The following is a 17,446-nucleotide window of genomic DNA, read 5'->3' as shown; positions in this document are numbered from 1 at the left end:
CTACTCACATTATTTCACTAAAATAAGTTTTCATAAGTTTTAATAAGTTCAAATAATTTCATGAAAAATAAGTGAAAAATCAGGTGAATAGAACGCAACCTTAATGTTTTAATGTTGAATTGTGTCTTTTTGTCGGTCGTTATTTTGAAGTTTTGAACCACGTGCATGGTGAGCATCATATGCCAGTCAGCACCATCTAATTCAAGTCCTTTGTCCACCATCTAAATTGTAAAGTAATGCACTAAAATAGAACGCATGAAATATAATTAACATGTTATAATTATAACTTTTAGATAAGAACTTTGAAATTTAATAGCTATTTAATTTGTCATGCACAAATACATGAATTTAATGGAGAAAACATACAACTCTTTACAACTGCAAATTTCTTCAGGGTAGTGAAATGTACCATACTACTCTCATCCACCAAGATCAGGGAATACAAAATTGCAGTGGTTATATTATACTCCTATAAATATATACCAATTTCGTTCTACTTGACTTTCTACATCCTATAAAAACACATTAAAACGACCACCTCATTTCGCAATATAATACGGAATATGTATTTACCGGTCCACGTCTCCAAATACGCGTTGCAAAAGATTACATTTTTCATTAACCATTGATTTTTTTACCATTTACTTTAACACGAGTAACAACCGTTGTTTTTCTCATGTGTTACTTGGTTGAATCTCATTTCCTTCTTTCGTCTTCTGAACAAGTCTCGCCATCTGAATTCTCGTAGTAGAACCCTCGGTGGGTGTCCCGCCGGTTGTGGAACCACCGTTAGCTGAACCTTTCAATCCTTTCTTCTTCTTTGCCTTGTCTCGCCATCCTAGGATGTTGGCTTGTACATGCTCATCAAATATCGCCTTCTTGAAGTTGCTTCCCATCTACATAATATTACAAAATATAACCCCAAATAAAGTTCAACATTAAAAAAACAACAAAACATAGTATCTAAGAGAAGAATTTTTTGGACAAAGAGCAAACATTTGATACTGAGGCTCCGTTTGTTTCAACAGAAAACATTTTAAAGGGATAGTTTTCTTTTGTTTGTTTCCTTGCAAGAAAAATTATAGAGAAAAAGAACATAGAATAGGGAATGAATGAGAGGTGAGAAAAGGAAATGTAAGAGATTAGAGTGGAAAATGCGGCATTCCTTCTTTTTAAAGGGAAAGTTGGTTTCACCCTAGAGAAAATAGTTTTCCACCTTTGGAAAAATAGTTTTCCACCCTTGTCAAAACAAACAAACAAACAAAAGAAAATGGGAAAATCATTTTTCCCGGGAAAGTATTTTCCATCAAAACAAACGGAGTCTGGATTAAAATATACCTGGGTAACAATCGCATAAAGAGGCAGAGTGCTGTAACTACACAGAACCTGGATGATAACACTGTAGAAGAGGAGAAAAAAATCAGCAAGAGGAACCGAATATGGAAATATGTAAAAATTCCGACAAGAACTTGAGCACGAGTGTTTACCCTATGATGAGCCGTGGCACAATATAGCGCACTTGACCCATTATACAAGAGTCGAAACCATATTGCACCTGCAATTTTTCAAGAAAAAAAAAAGTTTAAGCCCGGATTATAATGAACCTAAAATGCAGTTACTAAGATATCAATAACAGCCTATATAGACTCGAAAACAGCAGCTAACTCACCCAAATCCAAAAGAAATATGCTATCTCAAATGCATTTTGGAATAGGATGAAGTGGATCAAGAATAGGGTGATCTGAGGCCGACTGAACCAGAAATGTTCATCAGAAGGCTTAACCACCAGGTCTCCTTCTATGGCAACATGTTTTTCAGCAACTTCATGAGCAAGTTCGGTGATTACATGCTCCAGTTTTGTACCCACGGCAAGGAGAAGCTGGAAACAGTTGAAAACAAAGATTTAGATTGAAATGTTAAGGAATGGAGCTTATCATTTTTCCAGAGCAATATACAATACATCACTTTGATGGCTTCAAACATGGTGTTCCAGTGCAAGTAACTTGGTAATGCCTTAGGGTGCGTTCTATTCACCTAATTATCACTTATTTTTTTGGACTAAACTTTTTAGAACTTAGCAAAACTTATTTCAGTTATAAATTGTATTTGGTCAAATTTATCTTTTAACTGAACTTAACTGGACTTATTTTTCTTGAAATAAGTCAAAATAAGGTGAACGGAACAGATTATCACTTATTTTTTCTGAACTTAACTTTGGAACTTATCAAAACTTATTTCAATTATAAATTGTACTTGTTAATCTGAACTTATTTGAACTTATTTTTCCTCAAATAAGGGAAGGTCAACTAGTTTGACGCCTAAGCCAGACACATAGTCAGTCATTTCGTTCTTTGGAAACCAAGAAATTGGGTGTAGTCTTTGTAAGAATGTTTATCAATAGAAGGGTTGGTCGGACAACAAACTAGCACATTGCACCAGCAAGATATCTACCCCCGCCCTAATTTTCCATATTTATATAAGACTATTCGAATAGTAAAAGAGGTTTCATAAGAGGTGCTTAAACTGTAACATATCAAGTGGTACATTTGATGTGCATGACAGTAAAAAAAAATACTCACAATGAAAGGAATAAACGCAATCCAGAAGTACGTATGCCAACCTGCAAAGGAAGTACATGCATAAGATTGAAAATAAAACAAAAATCCAAACACGTTTACAGTTTGTGATCTATACTACAGCAAGTAATACACGAAGTATTCAACAGAATTTAGAAAAATGATGGTAAAAGAGAAAAAAATAAATTGAATGGATGCTGATAACAAAAACAGAAAAACATGATGAACTATGATCAAACTACCAGATTTAAAGACTGCAGCAGAGGAATCAACTCCAAAACAGCTCTATTAGAAATACAGGAGGGCTATGTAGCACTAGAAGCAAGCAAATTTGGTTTATTTATACGGATAAATCATGCCATGGTACAAATGTTGTTAGTTGCTCAGAAACTAGTGTTTAAAAGGCTATTGTTACTGGGAAAAAAAAAAAAACACTTGTAGCGTGCATTTTCCATAAATTGAAGATTGAAACTCTGTAATCTTAATTGTCTACAACTCTACAAGTAAAAAGTATGGAAAATCACAATACAAAAAACCTTTGAGCTTCAACAGCAATATTTTAAAATTTGTGCAAGTATATTCAACAAAAATATAAAAATATTGAAAGAAAAGAAAGCAAATTCCAGTACATGCTAAATTTCAGATACATAAATTTCAAATAAAGATAAGCATAGTAAACAGTAGATACTTAGAGAGAAAGAAGCAAAAAGACTGAAATAATTATTAAAAACATATATTCAACGATAAGACGCTTAGGGTACAAGGCTACACGAGCTGGCTCAAGAAAACTCATACCGTCAACATTCAGCAACAAGAAGATGATCACGAATACCCAAAGATACCAGCTGCATCACACAAATCAGAATCTCAGTCCATAAATCTAATAGAGCTGACAAAGTATGACAAATTCTGCATGAAAAATATACCACTTGCCTTATACCAACAACCCGCTTAAAATCATCTTCCAGCGCGCGAATCATGTACTTGTGAAAATTAAACTTGAGATTTCCTTTGCAATGAGTCTAAATATAAAATCATTACAAATCTAGTTCAGCTTAATATCACAAATTATATACTACTGGAAGTAAAACTGTCAAAAACAAGTACATCAGCATGCTGAAGATGCAACAGAACTTGTATGAAAAGCGTACCATAATGAAACCCATGCGCAATGTCTTGTAATCTGCTTTTGTCACTGCTCCAAAAAATTGCTTGATGAAAGAATGCTGAAAAACAACCAATACACTTTTCAATCATTTTCTTGACAAGAAAGTAGTAGTTCTAAGTCAAAAAAAAGACTTCAATAGTGAGCTATAAGCTTATAACCAATTCTGGTATTCATAATTAGAAATAAGACAGGGTGTCTTTCAACAACCGGTGAATCGGTGATAAAGTTGCATAACCAAGCAGAAGCTGATATCTCAACTTGGATTGACGACTTTTCAGAGATCTTGAAGCATGCATGTAATAACCTTAAATGACAACACTTAAATCTTGGTGGAAGAATATTGAACTTCGTCAGCTATCATGAGTGCAAATGGTGTTTGCAAAATATACTTAACACTTAAAAATTGAGCCATGAAAAAGAAACTTGCTCACCATCCAACGCAAGATAGAAGATTTATCACCAACACCCATAAAATGGTCACGAATGAAGGCATGATCATGGACATGGGTGACTGCAGGTTTTGTGGGGTTTGAAGCTGCACAAAAATATAACCAACAGTTGAGAATAATAAACAAGAAGGTAAACAAATGCTTCCATGCATGACTTTCACAAGAAAAATCACCAAAATAAAATACACAACTAACAAGCAAACTAAGCACCTAATGCCCCTTCAAAACCGCAGCTTAAATCTGAACTTTACCTCACATAGAATGGACCCCTGCTTTTCTTTTCATTTTAAATCCAGACAAGGGATGTAAGACACTAATGCCAATATAAGGTGTTGTTTGGTTGGCATTCAAAAACATGGGAAGTTAGAATTTCTAGGAATTGCAAAGTTTGTGAGTTGTTTGGTTGACAAAATTTTGATGAAATGGGGAAAGTGAAACTTCCTAGGAATTTCCCACAAAATGGAGGAATTTGCTTACCTAGTCCCCCCTAAGTAAGTAGAAATTCCTATGGGAAGTTACTTCCCACATCATTAACCAAACAACATTAGGAAGTTCCCATGAATTTAATCAAGGAACTCAATTCCTATGAATTTGTATTTCATGTGAAATTATACTTCCTATGTGGACCAAACGACACCTAAATGGTAAAACAAGGAAACATCAAGGGACATCTATTTTGCTACTTCTTACCGTGGTCTGTATCATTATTTTCCTTAGCAATAGCGTCTTCCCAGCGCTTCCATTGGCGTATCTATCCATATGATACACGTTAGCAAAACTCAAACCAACTTGATAGCATGACAGACCACAACAGTGACTGAACAGAAATAATGGGAGCACAAACAAGACCAAATACATACTCTTGCTCCCCCAAAAACGACAGTCAAGACAGAGAAAGTGACATGGACGACCGCCAAAACAAAGATGAAGATATGCAGATGATGAAGCCCTTCAACGGATAAAAAGGGAACTTTATGCTGCAAAAGAAAGATAACAAATGATTAGTGAGAAACTGTTAATACTCTCAAATGGAAAGATACATAGTTCAACAAACACTAATGTGTGTGTAGTATGTATCTAGCTTTGTTTCTATGATGTTTAGCACAAATATGAAGTACTAGTAACTATGAAAATATTTAAAATTGCCATAGTGCAGGAATGAAATGATTTAGGTTCTGGAGTCTCTCAGAATGAAGTTGACTTTCAGATCCTCCTTTATCTCGAAAACCTGACCTCAATACAACCATCCCCAATATGAGCTTGATTTTCAGATATCAATAGTTCTGAGTTAATTGCATTGACTGCAGAAAAAACTCAATACTAATGCCTTTCCAACAAATCGAATTTAAACTTCACCCTTGAATAGTTGAATGGTTCAGTTGCAGTTCTAAACATGAAATATAATAATAGAAAATATAAAGAATCACAAAAGCTCCTTAAAACACAACATACTTCTTGACAACTAACAATTATATAAAACACCAATAATTACGGAAGAAGAACAATAAACAATGAGTGTTTGACTATAACCAGTATATCAGCATACATGTGACTATGTGAGTCATATAAATATATAACAGTAGTCAACAAACATGGAATAATAGAATGTAACCATAGATCATGGCATAAGTTTTGGGTTCAATAACAAACAATATAGAGTTAATAATGCAAATTAGAACTACTAAAATATAAATTAAAGCTGAAAAAATTACAAATTTACAACTCATTAGCGCACTCATAATAACAAAGATCCAAAAGAACAGCAATACAGTAGTGAGATGTGAAATGCAGCATTTAGAACTCACATTACCTTTCTGGCACAATAAGCAGACTGAGAACCAGCTGCTTCAGAAAGAAACCGCCGGAACCTTCCAAAGTGCTCGGTTGTCGATAAAGCAGCCGATTCTTTCTCCTTAAGACTACAGGGAAGCATATGCTTCACATATTTCTCAGAAATACATATTTTCGAGATTGCCCCTTGCAATACTGTCAGCATTAGGGATATAAACCCTAAAAGCATCAATTCTGCACACCACCATTTCACACAAGCTTGTCAGTTTTTCTAATTAAACAAACAATTAAACAAAAAAACATTCAATAACTAATTACCATTAACACATTCAAAAGGGCAGTTACTGATTCTAGAAAAACATTCAAACATGAAAAACAACAGCAAAAGAACTTGACATAAAGCTAAAAAGATTCTCCTACTTGTAATGAAACCGACATTTTGAATATAAGAACTCAACAAGTCACTAAAATTGACATCGGTTACTAATTGTCTAATTGTGAAAAGATGTAAAGTTGAAAAGGGAAAACTTTGAAAAGACAATAACACAAAACTAAATCAGTGTACCACATAATTTGGATCGAATCTCGACTACATCTTTGCTCTACACCAAATTAGTGACATTTTCAAAAATCCATAAAGCAAACAAGAACATTCAATAAAGAGAATCACTACAATTTACAAACCCATCAATCTTCAAACTAAAAAACCCCACTAACAAAAAACAACCTAAAAGTTGATGACTTTAACCAAAAAGGGTAGAAATTTCTACCTTCTTTAACTTTCTGCAATGCCTCAAAAAGGGGCTTCTGATTTTTCTTCTTCAAATACTGAAATCAACCCCAAAAAAACAAACAAACAAAAAAAACAACAAATTTGTTAAAATGCAGTTAAATATAATCTGGGAATCAAAAGAAATTAAGACAAAAATGTAATTAAAAATGTTTACCTTGCCACCATAATGAATGCAACGTTCAACAAAGAGAGAAATGAAGATAATAATGAAACAAACAACCGCAACAACCCAAGTTGGTGTAAACTCCAAACTCAACTCTTCACCTTCTTCTCCGCTCGCCATTTTCCAGTCACTTTCTCTCTCCTCTGTACTTTTCTCTCTCTATTTATAAGTGTTGTTTGGGTTTTTAAGAATCTCTGGGATTTGTTGCCGATGGAAATATTGTGGGGACAAATGAATCAACCAAACGCGGCATATACCCAATACAACTGGAAATTGTTGGTTTCAATTGGCGGTGATTATGGATTTTAATCAACAAATTAATAAGGATTAGTCTAAGAATATGAATATGAACAACTGCCAAGAAAATGGACAGGTGAAAAGTGATTGAGATTTCCTCATTTTCTTTTGGTTTTATGGGCTTTGTTGTAATGTTAAAAGTTTTTGTCTTAAATGGTTTGTATCCGTCTTTGGTCCCTTCTCATGAATAACACACGGCTACCACTTCATGTGTCTTAAAATAGTGTCCACACATTTGGAATAAGTTGTCACGTTACAGTTTAACTTATCTTGTAATGATGTGAGAATATGTTTGTACGGGTTAAAAATACATTGTTAAAGTGAATTCTAGTTGCAAACATAAGGAATATATTTCTTAGTTATATTGCACCATATTTATTCCATTGCGAGAAAAGAAAGATAAAGACAAAAATACAAACGTGTTGATTGGACTTGTATGAACTTATTTTATCTGAAATAAGTCAAAATAAGTCGAACATAATAGATCCTAAGTTCCGGGGGGGAAGTTTTTTCCAATCATTTTCGCGCACAAGTAAGTTTTTTCAGACAAAAGGAACAGGTTTTCCAACCAAAGGTTAATGGGGGTTTACATAGTATAAGACTATAAGTTCACACAAAATAAGTAAAATAGAACGAAACCGTAGTATGAAACTCTTGTTAAAACATAAATGTGTAAATATTGTGGAGTAAAGGGGTATCGTTATCAATTTTAATGTTTGGAAGGAAAAAATTATATTCCCAAGTAGGTTGACACAAATTATTATTTAAAGGTGGTGTACGATAAATATTGTACATCAGAGTAAAAGTTAAGTAAAAAGTTTAAAAGTTAAACCAGTATAATGTAAAACTCATTTTTTTCAGTGATAAATTTTCCTCTTTAATAAAAATTATCCCTTTCAAAATCACTTATGTAAATACGTAAACCTTTAAAAGGTTTATTCATTAAGGGAAAAAATTATAATATAAAAGTTACTCAAATCATGTTAAAAGTTACAACAATATGGGTACACCGATATACAATAAATTATTGTACACCTAAAATCTACAAGACCTTTTGATGATTTGAAACTAGATTAGATCTCGTGCACACACACATATCTAAATTTTTGTTTGTAAATGTTTAACTGATATATTTCTCCTTATAAAGCAAATGCATAATTAATAAATATTGGACATACTCATTTAATATGCAATTTTTATCCTATACATATTAAATATTTTAATACTTAATATGCTATTTTTTTCCTTTTGATATATCTATTTGACTAAAATATTACTAAAATCTTTTAAGCAAATTATTATGACATGTTATTCATATTTTATATTCTAATTTTTTTGCCATACATAAACAATTTATTAAAAAAAGATAGAAAAATAAAAAAGAAATAAATTTGATATATTTTTAGAAAAATATTTTGGTGTCTTCTTAAGTATAAAGTGATAGATAGATATTGCATAACAAAGGAAGTAGTACATATCTCTAAAAAAAATGTTAGTGTGGAAATCGGGATAGAGATAGGCAAACGAGAGATTTTCGTTGTTTATGAATCACTCGAATAAACGCAGCAATTCTCGAAAGGGTATACTATAATTATAGTAAATTTGTACACGATCTATGCAACTATATAAGAGACAATACTTGCACATATAGCTATATATTAAATCCAAATTGTATTTACATAATTTATAATGAGATCATCGAAAAAGAACATTGCACAAAAGACCTCGAAATTATTTAAATGAAGTTTTCGAAGTTTATCCTCTGGGAGTATTAAAGTCGAAATTAGTCTGATAAAATAAAATTATAGAGCGAGTAATCAAGTATATACGGTTTCATATGGGAAATCATTTTTTTCCTTAATGAATTGTAACGGAAAGAAAAGTACCATTTAACGAACTTTTTTGTTTGTTGGCTAAAGAAATGACTTTTTTTTCTTTTCATAGGGCCATTTTGTAACTTTTTAGTTTTTATTAGGAAGGAGGTTATGACTTATGAGGAATGGATTAGTCTTACTCCATGGACAAGGACTTCACAAGTATAAAACATTTTTCATCTGCTTATGGATGACATAAAATATCTGCTCTTTAATTTCGATAGCCATAATTCGAGATATGTATATCGAGAAGCTAATCGCACTACGGATTACGTAGCATTTATTGGGCATCACATTAATAGTCAACTAGATATTAATCCTTTTGTAGACAATATATTTTATTATTTTCTTTCATTAGATAAATTAGGATATATGTGTACCTTTCCTTTACAAAAGAATAAATAAAAAATAAAACATTTTTCATCATTTTACATTTTTATTGTAACAAACTATATCGATGAGTTATTGGCCTAATAATTAAAATCAATATATGTTTACCACTTTACCCCAAGTCATAAGACGACGGGACATGCAAGACGATCTTTTAGAGTAACATTTTATAAAAATAAAGAATGTTCTAGAAAATGTAATTGAGAATAGTCTAATTACGTTTTTATTGCGTTGTAGAACACACACTTGTTTGGATCATAACCATGGTTGGGCAATTGAGATTGCTTATAAATTTCGGTTTTTCAAGATTGAGATTATTCAACCCCAAATTTCTTATTATACGATGGCTTGTGAATATCATCCGCTATTTTTTAATATAGTTTTTTAATATAGTAATAAATGATGGATCAATGTATATTAAACGAAATATATATATAATATTACATTCTTCTAAATAAATAATCTAATACGTTGGATAATTTCTTGCTATATTGACTTAGTAAAAGAGATTATGCATAAGCTGACAAGTTTGGAGGCAATATATGTTTTGGATAGATCAATCAGATACCCAAACACTATATATTAAAAAATTCGTTATTAAAACAAGTTAATCAACAACTAAAACAAGGATTTTTAAAAAATAAGGGTATGTTTGGGATTAAAGTGGTTTCCTCGTTTTCCTCTTTTTCTTTGGAACATTAAACGGAACACGTTCGGTTAAGTCGTTGATAAAAACAAAATTTGACCACTTTTAATAGAACCACATCGGGAATGTAAAAACCACCTTAAATGGTTTTGTGGTTTTCGTTTAGAAAAATACGGTCGTTAGTCGTGAGTTCTTTCTCTTTTCTCCAAAGTCTAAGTCACTCTATACTCTCTCAATCGTTTCTTTCGCACTCATGCAGGCGGTGAGCCGGTGACCGAAAAATTGTCGATGGCTATACTAATTTTTCGACAGGTGGTGAAACGTTTTTGTTGGCAAAGTTTCAATTTCAATACCACATATCAGCAAATATGAATTAATAACATGGATATGGAAAATAAATTAAAAATAAAATATCATTATTTTATTATTTGTTATGGTTTTGTATGGATCTTTGTGGTAAAAAAAAAAAAAGAAAATTAAAAAATAGAAATCTGTTTTGAGTTTTAAAAAAAACTAAAAACTAAATATCAAACACAATGCTGAACGAGGTGTATTGCCCTCCTGCAAATTGCGATCGATTTCTCAAACAACATCTCCCATGGCGATGACTGCTTCAATTATGTTTTGTTTTTTTTTTATGATTTACGAAACCCATCACTTATTATCATTCGTCTAAAGTATACTCGGATAATATTAGATAATTTTTCTTATACCCTCTATATACCATACATATTGAACCTATAATGGACTTTTAACCATATTTGCACGCCTAGGGTTTCGGCTTTAAATCGTAGTGAAGCATTTCGAGAATACAATAGGATATACGAAGTATTTTTTTTTTTTTTTTTTTACCAGTTAAAAGAAATATTTGGGCTGCCCTCACACAGGGCCCTACCTAAAGGGCCCATTCCCAGCCTCACCCCCAACACCCTCCCCCACTTAATCCCAAGCAAATGCTTAGGACTAATGATTAAAGAAATATTTCCAGTATTAAAAAAAAAAGAGTAGGTAATAGGGTTCTAGATGAATGAATTGTGTGGTTCATCCCATATTCCGATCCTAAGGGAAAACTTTATTATCACATTGTGGATGGTACTATGTGCAAGCTATCGAAAATAGGCATAACAGACTTTTTTGACGTATCACAATTTTAGGGGTCGTTTGGTTGGGGCATTTGGAATAGATTGAAATGTAGTTAGAATTCATTTTATCTATTTTATTGTTTAGTTGGACTTTATGGAATGAAGTCTCATACCTACGGGCTACGGGTTCTATTTTCGCCAAACCCTGGGAGTAGGGATGGGCATAGGTCGGATCTGGTGAGACCCAGAGCCAGACCCATATTTTTTAGACGGACCCAGACCCGCCCCAGATCCATTGGGTCTGAAAAATTCAGACCCATACCCAGACCCAAATGGGTCTCGGGTCAAAAATGGGTCTAGTATTACTTGTTTATTTTTAACGTTTTTGTCTTAGAAAATTTTCCCGCGCCATTAATTTAACCGATTTACCATCACATATTCACATGCAATACGTAAAATATCACAATTCGCAAATTAGTGCCAAAATACTAATGCATGCATGTATCTAATTAGACTATTTCTAATTTCTAATAATTGACCGGGTCCATCGGCCGGATCTGGACCGGGTCTGGGAATATTGGACCCGAAACCAGACCCGTTTTTAAACACATGGATCCAGATCCGTCCCAGATCCATTGGGTCTCAAATAATTAGACCCAAACCCTTAAATATGGGCTGGGTCTAACCGGGTCTGGGCCGGGTCCTAGACCCATGCCCATCCCTACCTGGGAGGGAGATAGAACCCAGAATGATGGACACAATCAATTCTGCAGCTGAAATAATCTTTATTAGGCAAACCAACTCAATGTATATTGCCATTTTCTATAAATCTATACATTCCTTCAACGAGAAACTGTCTTAAAACACTATAAATTGTATCAGTAGTGCACAGAATTTACTGCATTCATGAAAGACAATATACGAGACTCATCTTTCTGGACGCCATCTGAAGCGCAAATGCCACTACTAACATCGATTCCATTTGGGCAAAGAGTTAGAAGGGCTTCCTCGACATTCTCAGGTTTGATTCCTCCGGCTAATAGCCAACCATGTTTGCTATTTATTGATGGTAACTTAAATTGCTTCCAATCGAATCCTTCCCCACTGCAAATCCAAAAAACAGACCATCACTAAAAAACTTTGTTAAGGAATTTGAGCCGCCTCTCAGACTCTGTTTGGTTGGGTGTGAAACATTTTCAGTGTAAAATAATTTTCATGGAAAACAATTTACAATGGAAAACGCAATTCCAAAATAGTTTTCCGTTGTTTGGTTCCATGTAAGAAAAATGAAAATGAAAGTAAACAGGACAGCAGGAGGTAGTGAGAGGAGTGTACAAGAGAGATAAGGAAAAGGAAGGAAAACAGTTTTCCCTTCCTTTTGAAGGGAAAATGGTTTTCCATTATTGGGAGAACAATTTTACTCTAGGGAAAATGGTTTTACACTCCTTTGCAAACCAAACAATGTAAAATTGAAAATAGAGGAAAAATTGTTTTCTCAGAAAATGTTTTACGCCCTACCAAACGCCTCAGTTCTCTATTGGGAAAAGGTTTTTACATAAACTACGGGTGATCAAAACAAAATATACACCAACTAAGGAAATATACACAACTACTTGTAGTAAACTATTAACTATACCAATGATGAAACATGTCTCAAATTTGACACCCGTAAATATATGTGGATATCAGCTAGCTAAGCCGGTGAAGTCTTGTGTGTGATACCCACGACCTAAGATCAAATCATGTACCCTTTATGTCTTTACACCCCAAAGAAGAAGAAAAAAGGATATCTAGGCCCAGAAAAGATGGTCAGATGGCTGCTAACTTCAGATCGACAAGGACAACACTGAAAGTCGCTTACTTGTTGCTGTAACAACAAAGAAGACACTACAAGTTTCTTTCCTTAATACTCCGTCTGTCCCTAATTGTTGGCTAAATGTGCTTTATTAAGAATTTGCCCAAATGTTCTAAGGAAGAGGGGGTATCTTTGTCTTATACAGTTTTATTAGTCTATGCAAGTGGGTTAAATGGTGAGGACATGTTACTATATATGGAAATGGAGCAATCTTTAACGAACGAACCAAAAGAGAACTGGAGGCCAACTTAAACTCACCCTCTTTGAACTAAGAGGACTATTTGGATAAAAGAGATCAACATTCATTTACATATATGAAAAATGTAGTTAGAGATTGTGATTTTTTACTTGTATGATAGTGGAAATTTTTAATTTTGTTCTTTAAGCTAAATAATGCATAATGTCACAAAGTAGGCGGGTGTACCTTCCTCCAGTCGCACTATCCACTAGGATCCAATCTACGAGAGCGCAATCTTCTTGAGAAATATTATTCAGGAGCACCCCATGTTTATCAGTGTGAAGAACATAGATAACTCGATTCTCCTTCACTAACTGCGGGAAACAACTCCGTGAACCATTTCCATGAAGCTGCATAACTTTAAAGGTTGCACAAATTAGAAATGCTGAAGAAAACTAACTATAGGGAAATAGACTTGGTTATTGGACAGGTAGTTCAATCGATATAGGGTTAGGGTCAAGTTAATATGGTTTTTATTGGACAGGGTCAAACTTATACCGCAATAATTTTGAAAACTAAAATAGTAACGATACAAAAAGTTATTTGTGCTTCGTATCCACTTGTACTTGCACACGACTCTCTCTTTTTTTTCATTTTTCATTGCTCATTTATTGACCTGCCCACTAACGACTCGCTATTGACCCGCGACCCGCCCATTATCAACCCACTAAAAATGACCCTTTCATTCCGCTTTTGACCCGCACCGACCCTGATCCGCCCCGCCCGATAACAAGGTCTATAAGGAAAGTAGTAATCCATGTTTTAAACTGTATGTATGTATATACCTGGATATATTCAATGTTTGATGCAGCAGCAGCTTCTAAAATAGTGTCAGCATCATCATCAACAAACACCCCAACAGGCTCAGCCCCGTACTTCCTAGCAGCCTCTGATATCTCCTTTGCAGTTGAAAGAGAAACAGAACGCTTAGATTTCGGCCATATAATCATCCCAATAAAATCAGCACCGGCTTCAGCTGCCATTGCAGCATCTCTAGCAGTTGTGATTCCGCACATCTTCACTAAAGGTTGGTCTTCTTTTCCATACTTGCTAGATGATGATGACAGCACTGTTGTATTCCTCAACTTGAACTGAATCCTTGATAGATTTTGATCTGAATGGTCTCTCTTCTGTAAACCTGCAAGTAATTAACAAGTAATTAACAGTGAGGTCAATTTATCATGCAACTATAAGGTGATTATACTCTTTGTTGTTTAACAATTACCAATGGAGCAAGTCATATATTCAATTTTAACTTACATGCATAACAATTTACAACAACAACAACAACAACAAAGCCTTAGTCCCAAAATGATTTGGGGTCGGCTAACATGAATCGTCGTAGGGGATTGTCGTTGTCACCAATCAAACCAGAAAGGAGCAGAAAGTAAAAAAAAGAAAAAAACAAGGAAGAGAAAGTTGGTTTGCTACATGACAATCTACAAGTCAAGTAAATCTACCGTTCATACCAATTGAGAACTTCATATGCTAATAAAAAGTTGGTCTGCTACATGACATGAGTCACATGACAGAGCAATGAAATGAAGTAGGAAGTATGAGATATGAGTCCAACCCCATCGTTCTAGGAATATTTTCCAAAGGGGAAAAATCCCAATGAACACCATATTGACAGTAATGTAATAACGGGCCATTTGATGGGCCATATTTTGGCTATATGAACGACAATGGTTCGGCCATCTTTAGGGTTTGAGGCCCTGAAACATGGTCTGGTGCACAGCAGCAGCAGTGGTGCTTGACAAAGGTTCTAGAGTATTCGGAAGGGTCTTGAGCATTCTAACTTGGTTTTGTGTAGAAGGTTTTAGCAAGGATGTGTACAAATTTTTGAGATTGGGTAGAACTCCTTGTAGTGGAAATATTCTAGATGGAAGGACCTACATACTGTAAGAACACTCCTGGCAAAGAGGCTATACAGTATTCTAGAATAAATTATTCTAGAGATTAAGGGGTCTATAAATGGGCATCCGCATTCATTTTTACAAACTAGCCAACACATTTGTATTTTCTCTCAAGCAATATACAACATATTTCCAAACAATCTTGCTTACTTACTTACCATTTTCTTTCCCTGGTCACTTTTGTAGCATAATTAGCTTAGCAAAACTACCGGTTAGCCTTGACTAGTGTTCCGACGGGACTGGACTGTCAAGCTAGTGTCAAAGACATGGAAATCAACACATGACTCATTGCATTAACATGAGACCTTTGTCTACTTGTAAACACAGTCACTTCTAACCTCAATAAAATAACTACAATCATTGTAGCTCATAAGTAAAAAAAAAACATGAAGCAATTACCCGCAAATATCCGATTTGGGGCAATGGTAATCCCAAGATAACTAACAAATCCCATGAATAGTCCTGCGAAAGAGAAGGCATCAAGCAAATTCAATAACACTGCAATCGAATGCAAACAAAGAATGAATATACTGGAAAAGTAAAAGTTGATATACTTCCTTTTCTCTTCTTTGAATTAAGTCACGAAGGGGTTAAATAATTCTAGATGCAGACGTAGATGGGGATTAGCCCGCCCCATCAGCTAAAAAAAAGTATGTTTGATAATTTGTTTTCATATACTTCGTATATAACAAATGTTCATGGTGTCTTAGATGGTATAATACTTGTTAGAGGAAAAAGAATAGTGATCTTATTTATAAGCTAAATTAACAGAAAAAATAACTTTATCTGGTATGTCCTTCACCATTCTGTTTATTTAATGTGCACATATTGTGAACGTGTGAAATAGTGTAGTATTAATTAATAAGACGTACTTTCAAATATATTTATTTAAAATAATTTTTATTTTTTTAATAAAGATACAGAGTACGAAATATTTAGTTTTGGCCCTCTCAATATCAAAGTTCAGGATCCGCCACTGACAACAACAATCCGATATCCACATTGCAGTACAACATCCAAAAGACACTTAACCATCTCTAGATCCCCAATCAGACAATGCTCTCCTAAGAACCAATTGAATTTGTCAAATTTCGAGTGCAAAACCCATTATTACGATGCAGAACAATGTGATTCTTAATTGTAATTGTATGTGCAGGATCACAACCTAGAATAATACTTTCTAACAGTTTGCTCCAATCTAGAAAACAAGTCTCCATGCTAACTATTAAGGCCTGAACAAGACTTACAAGTTACAAAAGTGCAATGTCTATTGCAATCTCAAGATGCAGCTTAGAAAGCCAGAATTTATCCTATAGACAATCTCAAGATGCAGCTTAGAAAGCCAGAATTTATCCCTCACACCTGTCCCATATAAAATCTCAAACCTGAATTCTATACTTCAGCAACAACAAAAGTAACATAGAATTAGCTAAAGATATATAGGAAATTAGGAATGAGCTGATATCTTACCAAAAATCATGCATTAGAGACCAATGCAAAGAATCAAATGAAAGAGATACAGAAAAAACGACCCTAAGGCCTAAACCCCCTAGTAATAAAACAGAACATAAACTAAAATTACCCAAAAGATTGAATTTTGAGCAATAAAATAAAAGAAGGTTAATTGAGAACTTAACCCTAAAATTAAAAAGAAAAGGACGTGAATTTTGCAGAATTAATAAGTTATATTCCCGAAAAAGAGATTGTTGTGAATTAAACATGAAAACTAAATCATATTGCAATTTGAAGAAAACTCATCCAAAACAATTAAAACGTTGGTAAATAAAAACTCAACAAACATCTTAATTCATGTGAAAATGGCAGGTCTAAAATCAAAATAATAAAATCATAGATGAAGGAATGGAGATGGAGGAATTACCTGCAAAAATCAAAAGTACGAGTCGTTCTGCAAAAATCGAATGCCAAATGCGAGTCGCTCCAGTTCATTTCTCCTCTGATACCATTTGTTTTTTTTTTCTCTGTTTTTTTTTTTTTTTTTTTAAACTATTATTGATTAATTCCATAAACCGGGCCGGGTCCCAACGTCCATTTTTATACTATTACTCGTTAGTTACACCTCCATAGTAAAAAGTGTTATTCAGTATGTGTTTTTTTAGTAGAGTCGATTTATTAATAAAAAGTCATACGGTATCTATTTGAATTTAATAAATACAAAAATTGAATTAAATAAATGTTTCTTTTATCATA

General features: G+C 33.8%; 2 protein-coding genes across 3 annotated transcripts; both read right to left on the bottom strand.

Moving 5' to 3' along the window:
- Window positions 1-287: 287 nt before the first annotated feature.
- LOC110782890 (MLO-like protein 1) lies at window positions 288-7,370 on the bottom strand. The gene is made up of 14 exons (XM_021987142.2): window positions 6,932-7,370; window positions 6,755-6,812; window positions 6,004-6,218; window positions 5,054-5,170; window positions 4,884-4,944; window positions 4,176-4,279; window positions 3,728-3,802; window positions 3,510-3,598; window positions 3,372-3,421; window positions 2,580-2,620; window positions 1,670-1,879; window positions 1,488-1,555; window positions 1,339-1,399; window positions 288-896 (listed from the first exon to the last, which is right to left on the bottom strand). The coding sequence occupies exons 1-14, from the start codon at window positions 7,058-7,060 to the stop codon at window positions 675-677; spliced, it is 1,500 nt and encodes a 499-aa protein (XP_021842834.2). The 5' UTR covers window positions 7,061-7,370; the 3' UTR covers window positions 288-674.
- A 4,624-nt stretch (window positions 7,371-11,994) lies between these two features.
- LOC110782910 (N-(5'-phosphoribosyl)anthranilate isomerase 1, chloroplastic) lies at window positions 11,995-17,259 on the bottom strand. Of its 2 annotated transcripts, none has more exons than XM_021987173.2 (5): window positions 17,118-17,259; window positions 15,638-15,700; window positions 14,108-14,460; window positions 13,509-13,672; window positions 11,995-12,333 (listed from the first exon to the last, which is right to left on the bottom strand). In XM_021987173.2, exons 2-5 carry the CDS (start codon window positions 15,690-15,692, stop codon window positions 12,108-12,110), a joined length of 798 nt encoding a protein of 265 aa, XP_021842865.1. In that variant the 5' UTR covers window positions 15,693-15,700; window positions 17,118-17,259; the 3' UTR covers window positions 11,995-12,107. The 2 variants fall into 2 exon arrangements, with proteins under 2 accessions (XP_021842865.1, XP_021842873.1); XM_021987181.2 differs by lacking the exon at window positions 17,118-17,259 and adding an exon at window positions 16,486-16,613.
- Between the last annotated feature and the right edge of the window lie 187 nt (window positions 17,260-17,446).

This window comes from Spinacia oleracea, chromosome 5, assembly GCF_020520425.1.
Source record: "Spinacia oleracea cultivar Varoflay chromosome 5, BTI_SOV_V1, whole genome shotgun sequence".
Taxonomy (NCBI): domain Eukaryota; kingdom Viridiplantae; phylum Streptophyta; class Magnoliopsida; order Caryophyllales; family Amaranthaceae; genus Spinacia; species Spinacia oleracea.
Note: the sequence above shows the minus strand (reverse complement) of the source record. Positions and strands in the feature narration are given on the sequence as shown.